General features: G+C 47.6%; 1 protein-coding gene across 1 annotated transcript in view; it reads right to left on the reverse strand.

Moving 5' to 3' along the window:
- Positions 1 to 582: 582 nt before the first annotated feature.
- Positions 583 to 16,262, reverse strand: part of BRCC3 (BRCA1/BRCA2-containing complex subunit 3) — a 95,304-nt gene continuing 79,624 nt past the window's right edge. The window contains exons 7-8 of the mRNA XM_063936897.1: positions 1,596 to 1,639; positions 583 to 1,123 (exon numbers count right to left, since the gene is read on the reverse strand). Coding sequence (XP_063792967.1) covers positions 972 to 1,123; positions 1,596 to 1,639 — 196 coding nt within the window. The 3' untranslated portion in view covers positions 583 to 971. The remainder of the gene's footprint in view (positions 1,124 to 1,595; positions 1,640 to 16,262) is intronic.

Consider the following 16,262-nt stretch of genomic DNA (forward strand, 5'->3'; position numbering starts at 1 on the left):
TCAGATCAGCAGAACAGGGAACCATGGCTCAGATGTATGGCCGGCATAAGACTTCTCACTATACATGCTGCAATCGTGTTGCTCTGCACTGTAAGAAGTGTGAAGAATGCAGATCTGTGCCCTGTGCACTCAGGGAATTAAAGTCATTTGGTGGTGTTTGCTCTTACACGGATTCTGAGAGAATCTGAAGAATCAGTAACGCTTCTTTAAAACCAGCGATTTATTCGGTAATTGTCAGAGGTCAGTCATTTCAAACTAATGGTCGTCTATATATTCTGTATGTGATTGAATTACTGGCCTGTGATGCTCAGCCAATACTGGTTTTACAGGAGTGTTACGTATTCTTCATTTGGGGGAACCTGCGTCAGAAAGGACTTTGCTCTTACTGTAAGTAATGTGATGCACACCAACATGGCATAAAGGGGATCATCAAACAATCACACTGAAGCTTGGCACAGTATTGTAGATATTGGAAACCAAACAGGCTTTTAAACAAGAATGACTGTGGTAGTTCTTTAAAATGGATTAGGTAAACATGCTTCCGTTTATAAACAGAATTACAACCTCTAAAACACACACACATAATGACAACTGTCTTTATTACAGGCATTTCTGCAGGTCGTCACAAATGTATCACAGAAGTATATTTACAAAAAAAATGATATAAACAAAAGCATGAGGAAGGCTACAGAGTATACATCTCCGTCCCTTATAGTAAGTATGCCCTTACTGACAAAATTTAAAAGAGACGTTTCTGTGTCTGTTACTGAACCCAAGATGTGCCGTTTATGGGGGAAAAACCAGAGATGGGAGAATACAGAGTCAGTATCTGCATGGCGTTTCACTATTTCCACACAGCTAATATCTACGGTTAGATTCTCAGAATCCATACACAACTTTGGTTACCGTGTGTACTGCAGGACACCTCACTACTTTCTCCAGGCTCAGGAGCTTCATAGCAGAGACTCTGATCAGTCCAGGCTCTCCAATTCATGCATTAGTTTCTCCTTTTCTTGTTCAAGCTCCTGGGCTCGCAGCTTATTCTGCTGTAGGCGGTCTTCCAGCCACTGAAGAAGTGGTCCACTAACCGCAGACATCTGACCACATAAGTTCTTTGTGAAAACTGAAAACCAAAACAAAAAAACAACACATGTATATAGACAAACCATTTAATCAGCACAGACTTAACCCAATTAGCAGTAATGGGAACTACAGGAAGGATAGAATATTTATGTTATTTTCTTGGTCTAACCAGTGACTTCTACTCATTTCAGGATTTAGTATAAATGATATCACAGGAACTACAATGTCACTCAGAAAGAAGAGCTCTCCAAAACACTATTCAATAACATAACCACTGGTACACAGCAGGGGGTCCTGTGGGTGTAGGAGAGAAGATGCCCTAGATGGCTGCCTCCCCACATGTAATCCAACAGGGATCACACAATTCTATTCTTGGAGCATTCCAGGACTCAACAACATGTTAACTCACATCAAATAAATGTCCACGCACAAAAGAAGACCACCCACTTTTTTCACATCCAATTAAACAGCATAATAGATTGATATTATACACTAGAAATCTCATCACTTACTGGAACCATTGTGAATCTTGGTGACAGAATCCAGATGTCCGAGACTAAGAAGAGAAAGAAAAACATTTATGAACTTTTACATAACTATCACACTCTTTATTTATTACCAGTTATTTATATAGCGCACACATTCCGCAGCGCTTCATAGAGAATATTTGGCTATTCACATCAGTTCCTGCCCCAGTGGAGCTTACAATCTATCCTACCACATGAACACGCACACACATTCACACTAGGGTTAATTTTTCGTTGGGATCCAATTAACCTACAAGTATATTTCTCATACCACCTAGAGGATACTACTGGGAAACCATTTAGTACCATGGGGTATAGACAGGTCCACTATGAGCCATGGGCACTTTAAGAATTTGATAGTGTGTGCTGGCTCCTCCCTCTATGCCCCTCCTACCAGACCCCGTTTAGAAAATGTGCTCGGAGGAGCCGGTCACGTAGCTGGAAACTCCTGAAGAGTTTTCTGCATTTATTTGATCTATTTATTTGTTTTTTTCAGGCAGGACTGGATGGCACCGGCCTGCCTGCTTCGTAGGACTTGGAGGGAGGGGGGGGGGGGGGGGGGACACAGGGAATGGCCCCAACCTCTTGAAGGGTTATTGGTCCCGTTCCCTGCTGACAGGACACTAGCTCCTGAGGGAAGCGTACATTCCCGACACCGTCACTCCTAACAGAGCCAGAAGATAGAAGAGTGGCGAGTACTAACCCGGCGTCCCAGTTAGCGGGGTTGCCAGCCATTATGGCGGCATGAGGGTACGGAGACGCACGGCTTCTACAGGGGGCGGATGACTCTCCAGACTCAGTACACAGTGCAGACGCACCGCTTTTGGGGGTGCAAACCGAGTCTAAGTACACTATGGGTGAACACAGTACCCAGATTGGCATTACAGACTTAAAGGGGCGACTGAATCCATTTTAAAGCACTAAAATTACCTCAGCCAGTATAAAAAAGCAGGAAGACCGTGCGCCATTGAAGGGGCGGGGCTTCACTGTGAACAGATCCAGCAGCTCACCAGCGCCATTTTCCTTCTGCAGTGGACACAGACGCTGACTGACAGGGACGCGCAGCTCCTCCGGAGAGACTCCAGATTACCTCAGCGGTACCAGGGGGTCATAGCGGGGGGGAGCGCTTACTAGTGTACTAAGTCCCCAATCTGGGTACTTAGTCTGCTACCCAGCTAAGCTTGACATTAGCGGTAAGGGCGCTATGTGCTGGCTCCAGGCTATCTCTGTCTCTCTTGAAGGGTTCTTTGTAGGTTAATTGTGCATTTAACCTTTTCCTGTGTGTGCGGTCACTGTCACAGTATGTCAGACAAAGAGTGTGTTTTATGTAAGGCACAGTGTTCCTCTTCTCCAGGGGGTTCACTACAGTGTACTCAGTGCAGTGTACCTTCCCACACTAGCAGGGCAGAGCCAGCTTGACTGGATTCCATTAGGGGAATGATTTCCAATATTTCTACTAAGTTGTCCCACAATGAGAAAGAAACACAATACTTAAGACAATCGATGACTGAGTTTCTGAACAGAGACTCAGTACCCCAACCAGCGTCTCAGTCCCCTGCCATTTGTCCGCAAAAACGTCCTTTGGCCCATATCCTGCAGTCTGACACTGATGATGAGGGGTAAGATATGGAGGAGGGGGAGGTGGACTCAGAGGTTGGGGAGGCTACTCTGTCACAGGGAATAGAGGCTCTCATAGAAGCTATCAGAGAAGTCCTGTATATCCCTGATAAGGTAACAGAGGAGACTGAGGAATCTTATTTTAATATAAAAATGAAATCCTCAGCCACTTTTCCTGTGTCAAAGGAACTAAATACCCTGTTTGAAGAACCGTGGGTTAATCCTGATAGGAAATTTCAAATCCCTAAAAGGTTGATCTAATCTTTTCCCTTTCCTCCTGAGGACAGGAAAAAAAGGGAAAATCCACCAATAGTGGATGCATCAGTATCCAGGCTGTCACAGAAAAATAGGATTTTTGACAACCTACCGGTAAATCCTTTTCTCCTAGGCCGTAGAGGATACTGGGGACGACATCAAGACCATGGGGTATAGACGGGATCCGCAGGAGATGCGGGCACGCTAAAGACTTTTCATTGGGTGTGAACTGGCTCCTCCCTCTATGCCCCTCCTCCAGACCTCAGTTGTAGGAACTGTGCCCAGGGAGACTGACATTTCGAGGAAAGGAATTACTTAACTAGTGGTGCGATATCTACCAACTCACACCCTCAACCATGCCGCACACATGGCATTCCACATAACACACGCCAACAGGCATGAACTAATTGTAGCAACATGCTGAAACCAAGATAACACAACTTGTGTAACTGTAATAACTAAACTGCAGGTAAAGTACGCACTGGGACAGGCGCCCAGCATCCTCTACGGACTAGGAGAAAAGGATTTACCGGTAGGTTATCAAAATCCTATTTTCTCATACGTCTTAGAGGATGCTGGGGACGACATCAAGACCATGGGGTCTATGCCAAAGCTCCAGTACGGGCGGGAGAGTGCGGATGACCCTGCAGCACCGATTGACCAAACTTTAGGTCCTCATCGGCCAAGGTGTCAAACTTGTAGAACTTAGCAAATGTGTTTGACCCTGACCAAGTAGCAGCTCAGCAAAGTTGTAATGCCGAGACCCCCCGGGCAGCCGCCCAGGATGAGCCCACCTTCCTAGGGGCGTGGGCCTTTACAGACGTCGGTAACGGCAATCCAGCCGTAGTATGAGCTTGCTGAATCGTATTTCTAATCAACGTGCAATAGTCTGCTTGGTAGCAGGACAGCCAATCTTGTTGTGATCATACAGGACAAACAGAGCCTCTGTTTTCCGTATACAAGCTGTTCTAGCAACATAGATTTTCAACGCTCTAACCACATCTAGAGACTTTGAATCAGTGAATGTGTCAGTAACTACTGGCACCACAATAGGTTGGTTTATGTGAAAAGCAGAAACCACCTTAGGAAGAAAATGTAGTCGAGTTCACAACTCTGCCCTATCTTCATGGAAAATCAGGTAAGGGCTCTTGTGAGACAAGGCCCCCAATTCTGACACCCGCCTTGCGGATGCCAATGCCAAAAGCATCACCACTTTCCAAGTGAGAAACTTCAACTATCTTTTGTAGAGGCTCAAACCAATCCGATTGAAGGAACTGCAATACCACGTTAAGGTCTCATGGTGCCACTGGAGGCTGGATGTGCAGAACCCCTTTCACGAAGGTCTGAACCTCTGGAAGAGAGGCCAATTGTTTTTGGAAGAACACTGACAAGGTCGAAATCTGGACCTTGATTGATCCCAATCGTAGGCCCACCTCCACACCATCCTGCAAAAAATGGAAAAAACGTCCTAAGTGAAACTCTTCCGAAGGAGCCTTATTGGATTCACACCAAGACACATATTTTCTCCAAATACGGTGGTAATGTTTTGACCTTTCTGGCCTGAATAAGGGTGGGGATGACCTCCTTAGGAATACCCTTCCTGGCTAGGATACGGTGCTCAACAGCCATGCCGTCAAACGTAGCTGCGGTAAGTCTTGGTACACACACGGCCCCTGCTGCAGCAGGTCCTCCCGAGGAGGAAGAGGCCGAGGATCTCCTATGAGTAACTGCTGAAGATCTGGCTATCAAGCCCTTCTTGGCCAGTCTGGGGCAATGAAGATTGCTCGAACCCTTGTCTTTCTTATGATCCTGAGTACTTTTGGGATCAGCGGAAGTGGAGGGAAAACATACACTGACGGAAACACCCAGTGGGTCACCAGTGCATCCACTGCTACTGCTTGAGGGTCTCTCGACCTGGAACAGTATCTCTGATGCTTCTTGTTGAGACGAGACGCCATCATGTCTATTTGAGGAAATCCCCAAAAACTTGTCACCTCTGCGAAGACTTCTTGGTGGAGGCCCCACTCTCCTGGATGGAGATCGTGCCTGCTGAGGAAGTCTGCTTCCCAGTTGTCTACTCCCGGAATGAATATTGTCGACAGAGCTTGTAGATGTTTTTCTGCCCAGCGGAGGATTTTTGTCGCCTCTGCCATTGCCGCTCTGCTTTTCGTTCCGCCCTGCCTGTTTATGTATGCGACTGCTGTTACATTGTCCGCCTGGATCTGCACGGGACGGTCTTGAAGAAGATGTACCGCTTGTTGAAGGCCGTTGTAAATGGCTCTTAGCTCCAGAACGTTTATGGGAAGGCAGGCTTCCTGTTGTGACCAACGTCCCTGGAAGTTTTCTCCCTGAGAGACTGCTCCCCGGCTTCGGAGACTTGCATCAGTGGTTACTAAGACCCAGTCCTGAATCCCGAACCTGCGTCCCTCTAGCAGGTGAGAGCTGTGCAACCACCACAGGAGCGAAATCCTGGTTTTTGACGACAGGATTATCTTTCTGTGCATGTGTAGGTGTGACCCCGACCATTTGTCCAACAGGTCCCACTGGAATAATCTGGCAAGGAACCTGCCAAACTGTATGGCCTCGTAGGCCGCCACCATCTTCCCCAACAACCGAATGCACTGATGGATCGACACACTTGATGGTTTCAATATCTGTTTTACCATTTTCTGGATTTCCAGAGCCTTTTCCAGCGGAAGAAATACTCTCTAAACTTCTGTGTCCAGAATCATCCCGAGGAAAGACAACCTTGTCGTCGGTTCCAACTGTGACTTTGGGTAATTTATGATCCACCCGTGTTGTTGGAGTATTGACAGGGAGAGGGATATGTTTTGTAATAACTGCTCCCTGGATCTCGCCTTTATCAGGAGGTCGTCCAGATAATGGATTATATTGACTCCTTTCTGACGAAGGAAGACCATCATCTCCGCCATCACCTTGGTGAATACCCTCAGCGCCGTGGAGAGACCGAAAGGTAACGTCTGGAATTGGTAACGGCAATCCTGAATCGCGAATATCAGATAAGCCTGGTGAGGAGGATAAATGGGAACATGCAGGTAAGCATCCTTTATGTCCACCGACACCAAGTAGTCCCCCTCCTCCAGACTGGCAATCACCGCCTGAAGTGATTCTATCTTGAACTTGAACCTTTTCAGGAAGAAATTCAGATCTTTTAGATTTAAGATCGGTCTGACCGAGCCGTCTGGCTTTGGAACAACAAAGAGGCTTGAATAAAAACCCCGCCCTTGTTGTGACAATGGTACCAGGACAATGACCTGGTCTTGACATAATTTTTGGATTGCCGCGGTTACTGCTTCTCTCTCTGGCGGAGAAGCTGGCAAGGTCGATTTGAAAAATCGGCATGGGGGAACGTCTTGAAACTCTAGTTTGTATCCCTGGGATACTATTTGCAACACCCAGGGGTCCAGGCCAGACAGAATCCAACCCTAGCTGAAGAGTTTGAGACGTGTCCCCACCCGAGCAGCCTCCCGCAAGGGAGTTCCAGCGTCATGCTGAGGATTTGGCAGAAGTAGGGGTAGACTTTTACTCTTGGGAACCTGGAGCCGGTGTGGGCTTCTTTCCCCTTCCCCTACCTGCAAAGAAGGGGGAACCTCTCGTCTTTTTGTATTTATTGGGCCGAAAGGACTGCATTTGCGGGTGATAGGTCTTTTTTTTTGTTTTGTTTTTTGTTTTTTTTGCCGGTGCAGGCGCAGAGGGCAAAAATGTTGACTTACCTGCGGTAGCTGCCGAGACTAACGCATCCAGGCCATCGCCAAATAAGGCCTCACCTTTATATGGGAGAGCCTCCATGTTTCTTTTGGAATCTGCATCCGCGTTCCACTGGCGAATCCATAAGGCCCGCCTAGCAGATACTGCCATGGTAGCGGCTTGTGAACTCAAGAGTCCAATATCCTTCATTGCTTCCAGCATGTAGGCGGCAGCGTCCTTGATATTCCCTAACTTGAGGAGTATCTCATCTTTATCAATAGTGTCAATTTCTGATGACACGCTTTCTGACCATTTTTCAATAGCACGACTCACCCATGCGCAGGCAATAGTGGGCCTGAGCAATGTACCATTGGTAACAAAATTGGATTTCAATGTCGTTTCCATTTTGCGGTCTGCCGGCTCTTTAAGAGAAGCCGTGCCAGGGAGAATTACCTTCTTTGTCAACCTGGAAAGTGCACTGTCTAACACTGGGGGTGACTCCCATTTTTTCCTGTCTTCAACCGGGAAAGGATAAGCTACGTGAATCCTTTTGGGAATGCACATTTTTTTATCAGGATTCACCCACATCCCTTCAAACAGAGCATTTAGTTCGTGTGAAGGGGGGAACGTGACTTTGGATTTCTCTTCCTTACATAAATAAGCTTTCTCCAGAGGTACAGGAGTGCATTCTGTAACGTCCAACACGTCCCTTATAGCCACAATCATATATTGTATACTTTTTGCCAATTTATGATCTATCTCTCTGGATTCACTATCGTCGACACTAGAATCAGATTCCGTGTCGGTATCAGTGTTTACAACATTTGCAAATGGTCTCTTATGTGACCAATCGCCAAGTGTATCGACACTCTTGGGCGAGAGAGGAAGTATCTGATCCTGTCCTGAAGTTTCAGGACTTTCTCTGGAGACAGAAACAATCTCTGGCTGTGTGTGTTCAGCAGTGCTCCCAGGTGCACAATGCTCCAAGCAGGGACCAGCGAGGCCTTTTTCCAGTTGATGAGCCACCCATGGGTTTGTAGGAATTGGACAGTCAGTTCCAGATGACCGAGGAGAACACCTTGGGAGTTCGCCAGGATCAGCAAGTCATTTAGATACAGCAGGATCCTGATTCCCTGACGGCGGAGAAGGGCCGTCATCACGGCCATGACCTTGGTGAAGATCCAAGGGGCCGTGGCCAGTCCAAATGGGCCTGGAATTGAAAAATAAGAATTTACTTACCGATAATTCTATTTCTCGGAGTCCGTAGTGGATGCTGGGGTTCCTGAAAGGACCATGGGGAATAGCGGCTCCGCAGGAGACAGGGCACAAAAAGTAAAGCTTTAGGATCAGGTGGTGTGCACTGGCTCCTCCCCCTATGACCCTCCTCCAAGCCTCAGTTAGGATACTGTGCCCGGACGAGCGTACACAATAAGGAAGGATTTTGAATCCCGGGTAAGACTCATACCAGCCACACCAATCACACTGTACAACCTGTGATCTGAACCCAGTTAACAGTATGATAACAGCGGAGCCTCTGAAAAGATGGCTCACAACAATAATAACCCGATTTTTGTAACTATGTACAAGTATTGCAGATAATCCGCACTTGGGATGGGCGCCCAGCATCCACTACGGACTCCGAGAAATAGAATTATCGGTAAGTAAATTCTTATTTTCTCTATCGTCCTAGTGGATGCTGGGGTTCCTGAAAGGACCATGGGGATAATACCAAAGCTCCCAAACGGGCGGGAGAGTGCGGATGACTCTGCAGCACCGAATGAGAGAACTCCAGGTCCTCCTTAGCCAGGGTATCAAATTTGTAGGATTTTACCAACGTGTTTGCCCCTGACTAAATAGCCGCTCGGCAAAGTTGTAAAGCCGAGACCCCTCGGGCAGCCGCCCAAGATAAGCCCACCTTCCTTGTGGAATGGGCATTTACATATTTTGGCTGTGGCAGGCCTGCCACAGAATGTGCAAGCTGAATTGTATTACACATCCAACTAGCAATAGTCTGCTTAGAAGCAAGAGCACCCAGTTTGTTGGGTGCATACAGGATAACAGCAAGTCAGTTTTCCTGACTCCAGCCGTCCTGGAACCTATATTTACAGGGCCCTGACAACATCTAGCAACCTGGAGTCCTCCAAGTCCCTAGTAGGCGCAAGGCACCAAAATAAGCTGGTTCAGGTGAAACACTGACACCACCTTAGGGAGAGAACTGGGGACGAGTCCGCAGCTCTGCCCTGTCCAAATGGACAACCAGATATGGGCTTTTTTGAGAAAAAAACCACCAATTTGACACTCGCCTGGTCCAGGCCAGGGCCAAGAGCATGGTCACTTTTCATGTGAGATGCTTCAAATCCACAGATTTGACTGGTTTTAAACCAATGTGATTTGAGGAATCCCAGAACTACGTTGAGATCCCACAGTGCCACTGGAGGCACAAAAGGGGGTTGTATATGCAATACTCCCTTGACAAACTTCTGGACTTCAGGAACTGAAGCCACTTCTTTCTGGAAGAAAATCGACAGGGCCGAAATTTGAACCTTAATGGACCCCAATTTGAGACCCATAGACACTCCTGTTTGCAGGAAATGCAGGAATCGACCGAGTTGAAATTTCTTCGTGGGGCCTTTCTGGCCTCACACCACGCAACATATTTTTGCCACATGTGGTGATAATGTTGTGCGGTCACCTCCTTTCTGGCTTTGACCAGGGTAGGAATGACCTCTTCCGGAATGCCTTTTTCCCTTAGGATCCGGCGTTCCACCGCCATGCCGTCAAACGCAGCTGCGGTAAGTCTTGGAACAGACATGGTACTTGCTGAAACAAGTCCCTTCTTAGCGGCAGAGGCCATAAGTCCTCTGTGAGCATCTCTTGAAGTTCCGGGTACCAAGTCCTTCTTGGCCAATCCGGAGCAATGAGTATAGTTCTTACTCCTCTACGTCTTATAAGTCTCAGTACCTTAGGTATGAGAAGCAGAGGATGGAACACATACACCGACTGGTACATCCATGGTGTTACCAGAACGTCCACAGCTATTGCCTGAGGGTCTCTTAACCTGGCGCAATACCTGTCTCGTTTTTTGTTCAGACGGGACGCCATCATGTCCACCTTTGGTATTTCCCAACGGTTTACAATCATGTGGAAAACTTCCCGATGAAGTTTCCACTCTGCCGGGTGGAGGTCGTGCCTGCTGAGGAAGTCTGCTTCCCAGTTTCCATTCCCGGAATGAAACACTGCTGACAGTGCTATCACATGATTTTCCACCCAGCGAAAAGTCCTTGCAGTTTTTGCCATTGCCCTCCTGCTTCTTGTGCCGCCCTGTCTATTTACGTGGGCGACTGCCGTGATGTTTTTCCCACTGGATCAATACCGGCTGACCTTGAAGCAGAGGTCTTGCTAAGCTTAGAGTATTATAAATTTACCCTTAGCTCCAGTATATTTATGTGGAGAAAAGTCTCCAGACTTGATCACACTCCCTGGAGATTTTTTCCTTGTGTGACTGCTCCCCAGCCTCTCGGGCTGGCCTCCGTGGTCACCAGCATCCAATCCTGAATGCCGAATCTGCGGCCCTCTAGAAGATGAGCACTCTGTAACCACCACAGGAGAGACACCCTTGTCCTTGGATATAGGGTTATCCGCTGATGCATCTGAAGATGCGATCCGGACCATTTGTCCAGCAGATCCCACTGAAAAATTCTTGCGTGAAATCTGCCGAATGGAATTGCTTCGTAGGAAGTCACCATCTTTACCAGGACCCTTGTGCAATGATGCACTGATTTTAGGAGGTTCCTGACTAGCTCGGATAACTCCCTGGCTTTCTCTTCCGGGAGAAACACCTTTTTCTGGACTGTGTCCAGAATCATCCCTAGGCACAGCAGACTTGTCGTCGGGATCAGCTGCGATTTTGGAATATTTAGAATCCACCCGTGCTGTTGTAGCAGTATCCGAGATAGTGCTACTCCGACCTCCAACTGTTCCCTGGACTTTGCCCTTATCAGGAGATCGTCCAAGTAAGGGATAATTAAGACGCCTTTTCTTCGAAGAAGAATCATCATTTCGGCCATTACCTTGGTAAAGACCCGGGGTGCCGTGGACAATCCAAACGGCAGCGTCTGAAACTGATAGTGACAGTTCTGTACCACGAACCTGAGGTACCCTTAGTGAGAAGGGCAAATTTTGGACATGGAGGTAAGCATCCCTGATGTCTCGGGACACTATATAGTCCCCTTCTTCCTGGTTCGTTATCACTGCTCTGAGTGACTCCATCTTGATTTGAACCTTTGTAAGTGTTCAAATTTTTTTAGATTTAGAATAGGTCTCACCTAGCCTTCTGGCTTCAGTACCACAATATAATGTGGAATAATACCCCTTTTCTTGTTGTAGGAGGGGTAATTTGATTATCACCTGCTGGGAATACAGCTTGTGAATTGTTTCCCATACTGCCTCCTTGTCGGAGGGAGACCTTGGTAAACCAGACTTCAGGAGCCTGCGAAGGGGAAACGTCTCGACATTCCAATCTGTACCCCTGGGATACTACATGTAGGATCCAGGGGTCCTGTACGGTCCCAGCGTCATGCTGAGAGCTTGGCAGAAGCGGTGGAACGCTTCTGTTCCTGGGAATGGGCTGCCTGCTGCAGTCTTCTTCCCTTTCCTCTATCCCTGGGCAGATATGACTCTTATAGGGACGAAAGGACTGAGGCTGAAAAGACGGTGTCTTTTTCTGCAGAGATGTGACTTAGGGTAAAAACGGTGGATTTTCCAGCAGTTGCCGTGGCCACCAGGTCCGATGGACCGACCCCAAATAACTCCTCTTCCTTTATACGGCAATACACCTTTGTGCCGTTTGGAATCTGCATCACCTGACCACTGTCGTGTCCATAAACATCTTCTGGCAGATATGGACATCGCACTTACTCTTGATGCCAGAGTGCAAATATCCCTCTGTGCATCTCGCATATATAGAAAATGCATCCTTTAAATGCTCTATAGTCAATAAAATACTGTCCCTGTCAAGGGTATCAATATTTTTAGTCAGGGAATCCGACCAAGCCACCCCAGCTCTGCACATCCAGGCTGAGGCGATCGCTGGTCGCAGTATAACACCAGTATGTGTGTATATACTTTTTATGATATTTTCCAGCCTCCTGTCAGCTGGCTCCTTGAGGACGGCCCTATCTATAGACGGTACCGCCACTTGTTTTGATAAGCGTGTGAGCGCCTTATCCACCCTAAGGGGTGTTTCCCAACGCGCCCTAACTTCTGGCGGGAAAGGGTATACCGCCCATAATTTTCTATCGGGGGGAACCCACGCATCATCACACACTTCATTTAATTTATCTGATTCAGGAAAAACTACGGTAGTTTTTTCACATCCCACATAATACCCTCTTTTGTGGTACTTGTAGTATCAGAAATATGTAACACCTCCTTCATTGCCCTTAACGTGTGGCCCTAATAAGGAATACGTTTGTTTATTCACCGTCGACACTGGATTCAGTGTCCGTGTCTGTGTCGACCGACTAAAGTAAACGGGCGTTTTAAAACATCTGACGGTGTTTCTGAGACGTCTGGACCGGTACTAATTTTTTGTCGGCCGTCTCATGTCGTCAACCGACCTTGCAGCGTGTTGACATTATCACGTAATTCCCTAAATAAGCCATCCATTCCGGTGTCGACTCCCTAGAGAGTGACATCACCATTACAGGCAATTGCTCCGCCTCCTCACCAACATCGTCCTCATACATGTCGACACACACGTACCGACACACAGCACACACACAGGGAATGCTCTGATAGAGGACAGGACCCACTAGCCCTTTGGAGAGACAGAGGGAGAGTTTGCCAGCACACACCAAAAACGCTATAATTATATAGGGACAACCTTATATAAGTGTTTTCCCTTATAGCATCTTTTATATATTTCTAACGCCAAATTAGTGCCCCCCCTCTCTGTTTTAACCCTGTTTCTGTAGTGCAGTGCAGGGGAGAGCCTGGGAGCCTTCCCTCCAGCCTTTCTGTGAGGGAAAATGGCGCTGTGTGCTGAGGAGATAGGCCCCGCCCCTTTTTCGGCGGGCTCGTCTCCCGCTCTTTAATGGATTCTGGCAGGGGTTAAATATCTCCGTATAGCCCCCGGAGGCTATATGTGAGGTATTTTTAGCCAAAAAAGGTTTTCATTTGCCTCCCAGGGGGCCCCCCTCCCAGCGCCCTGCACCCTCAGTGACTGCCGTGTGAAGTGTGCTGAGAGGAAATGGCGCACAGCTGCAGTGCTGTGCGCTACCTTAAGAAGACTGAGGAGTCTTCTGCCGCCGATTCTGGACCTCTTCTCGTTTCAGCATCTGCAAGGGGGCCGGCGGCGAGGCTCCGGTGACCATCCAGGCTGTACCTGTGATCGTCCCTCTGGAGCTAAATGTCCAGTAGCCAAAGAAGCCAATCCATCCTGCACGCAGGTGAGTTCACTTCTTCTCCCCTAAGTCCCTCGTTGCAGTGATCCTGTTGCCAGCAGGACTCACTGTAAAATAAAAAACCTAAGCTAAACTTTTCTAAGCAGCTCTTTAGGAGAGCCACCTAGATTGCACCCTTCTCGGCCGGGCACAAAAATCTAACTGAGGCTTGGAGGAGGGTCATAGGGGGAGGAGCCAGTGCACACCACCTGATCCTAAAGCTTTACTTTTTGTGCCCCGTCTCCTGCGGAGCCGCTATTCCCCATGGTCCTTTCAGGAACCCCAGCATCCACTAGGACGATAGAGAAATGTAGGTTGCCAATAACAAACCGCAGATATTGCTGCTGCAATATGGCAATAGGTATATGCAGGTAAGCATCCTGTATGTCCAGGGATATGATATAGTCTTCGGGTTCCATGGCCAGTACAATAGAGCGCAGAGTTTCCATACGGAATTTGGACACTCTCACAAATTTGTTCAATGATTTGAGGTTGAGTATAGGCCGGAAGGACCCATTTGGCTTCGGAACTAGAAACAGGGTCGAATAGTATCCCCTGCCTCTCTGGGACAGAGGTATCGGCGCTATCACTCCCATGTCCAGGAGGGATTGCACAACCAAGTGTAGAGCTTGTGCTTTCAACGGATCCAAAGGGATAACAGTTAAGCAGAACTGGCGAGGGGGGACGTCACTTGAAAGAGCCTGCGTACCCGTGAGAGACAACTTCCCGCACCCAGGCGTCCGAAGAGGTCTTTATCTAGGCCTGGAAGAACTGCAGAAGTCGGCCTCCCAACCTGGGGTCCCCCAGGGGAAGGCCCGCCCTGTCATGCAGCAGGCTTGTCTTGTTTGGAAGCAGGCTGACGGGTGGCCCAGGATTGTTTAGGTTTGGACTTAGTGGATTTGGAAGTACGAGCCTGTCTCGGGTATGCCTGACCCTTTGCCTTCCCTGGAGGTCGAAAGGAACGAAAAGTGGTAATCTCTGCCTTTGGTGCAAAAGGATTAGTACTTAGGAGAAATGCACTCTTAGCAGTTGCCAAGTCCGTCATAATCTTATTCAGATCCTCCCCAAATAGGATGTCTCCGTTAAAAGGGAGCACCTCCAAGGTCTTTTTGGAGTCCAGGTCCCCCTTCCAGGACCTCAACCACAGAATTCGACGAGCCAGAATAGACGTAGTAGATGCCTTGGCGCCATTACTCCTGCGTCAGAGGCCGCCTCCTGAATATAATGGTAGGCTGTGGTAATATAAGACAGATATTGCCTGTCAGTGAAAGAAAAATCCTGAGGTAGCTCATCTTCAATTGCCTGAACCCAAGCTTCAATTCCTTTTGCAGCCCAAGAGGCTGCCATAGTGTGTCTATGCACAGCACCGATAAGAGTGTAAATAGACTTGAGGCAACCCTCCACGGGCTTATCCGTCGGTTCCTTCAGCGAGGTGACGGTGGTGACAGGCATAGTTGAGGACACCACTAGACGGGCGACATGAGTGTCCACTGGTGGTGGAGTCTCCCATTTGTTACTCAACTCCGCAGGGATAGGATAATGAGCTTGCATCTTCTTAGACAGGGAAAATTTATTTCCTGGAGATGACCAGTGTTCCTGATGTATGTCAATTAAATGATCAGAATGTGGTAAGACTACTTTAGTAACCTTCCGACGTTTGAACTTATCAGGTTTCTTAGACGCAGTAGTGGGATCGACCTCATCATCAATTTGGAGAATGAGCTTAATAGCCTCCACTAGGTCATGAACATCAACCTGGGTTGTAGATTCCTCATCAGAAGCGACTGTATCAGTATCCGACGGATCAGTATATTCCCCATACTCATCAGAAGAATTATCCGAAATATTAGTGGATTGTGAGGAATAAATGGCCCGCTTAGATGACCCCTTGACCCCAGAGGGGCGTGGGGTAGACTTTTGTTTAACCAAAGATTGATTTAATTGTTGTAACTGGATAGACAGAGTGTCCGCCCAGGGCGGATTAAGTACAGGGACAATATGTGGCTGCAATGGCACAGGTGGTCCCACAGGGGGCGTAAGACGTGTCACAAGCATATTCATCATACTTGAGAACGCTGCCCAAGGTGGTTCCTGATTGGCCACAGGTGCTGCGGGCTGACTGGGAGACGTATGGCACCCAATGCCTGAACCATCAGCTAAAACTTCCCCCTCAGGTAAATCTTTGGTGCCAGCACTGTATGATGCAGACGCATCCGCCGATTTCCCGCCCTGTGTGGCGGACATTATTGGGAATGTAGCCTTAGAACGTAACCGTACAATATAGCCAGACAAACACAATACCTGCAAATAACCCCCTGATTTATGCGACAGTAAATACAGGGCACAAACAGAGGATTAAAGTGGTATGAGGTGACTGAAATACACAGTAAAAAATACAACACAGTATATACTGTGTAGCACTATGTATAGGTACAATGCAGAAGTTATTACAGATAAACAAAACTGCACTGGACTAGTAAAACTACATATAGATATGTATGCATATAGATATAACAATGCACAGTAGATACTGGATGTATATCACAGAATACTTGTACTAAATATTCAGGTAGCAGTACACTTGTTCTTAACTTACACTGTCTAAAATGACATGTAGAATACTAAGTGC

This window comes from Pseudophryne corroboree, chromosome 8, assembly GCF_028390025.1.
Source record: "Pseudophryne corroboree isolate aPseCor3 chromosome 8, aPseCor3.hap2, whole genome shotgun sequence".
NCBI classification, from domain to species: domain Eukaryota; kingdom Metazoa; phylum Chordata; class Amphibia; order Anura; family Myobatrachidae; genus Pseudophryne; species Pseudophryne corroboree.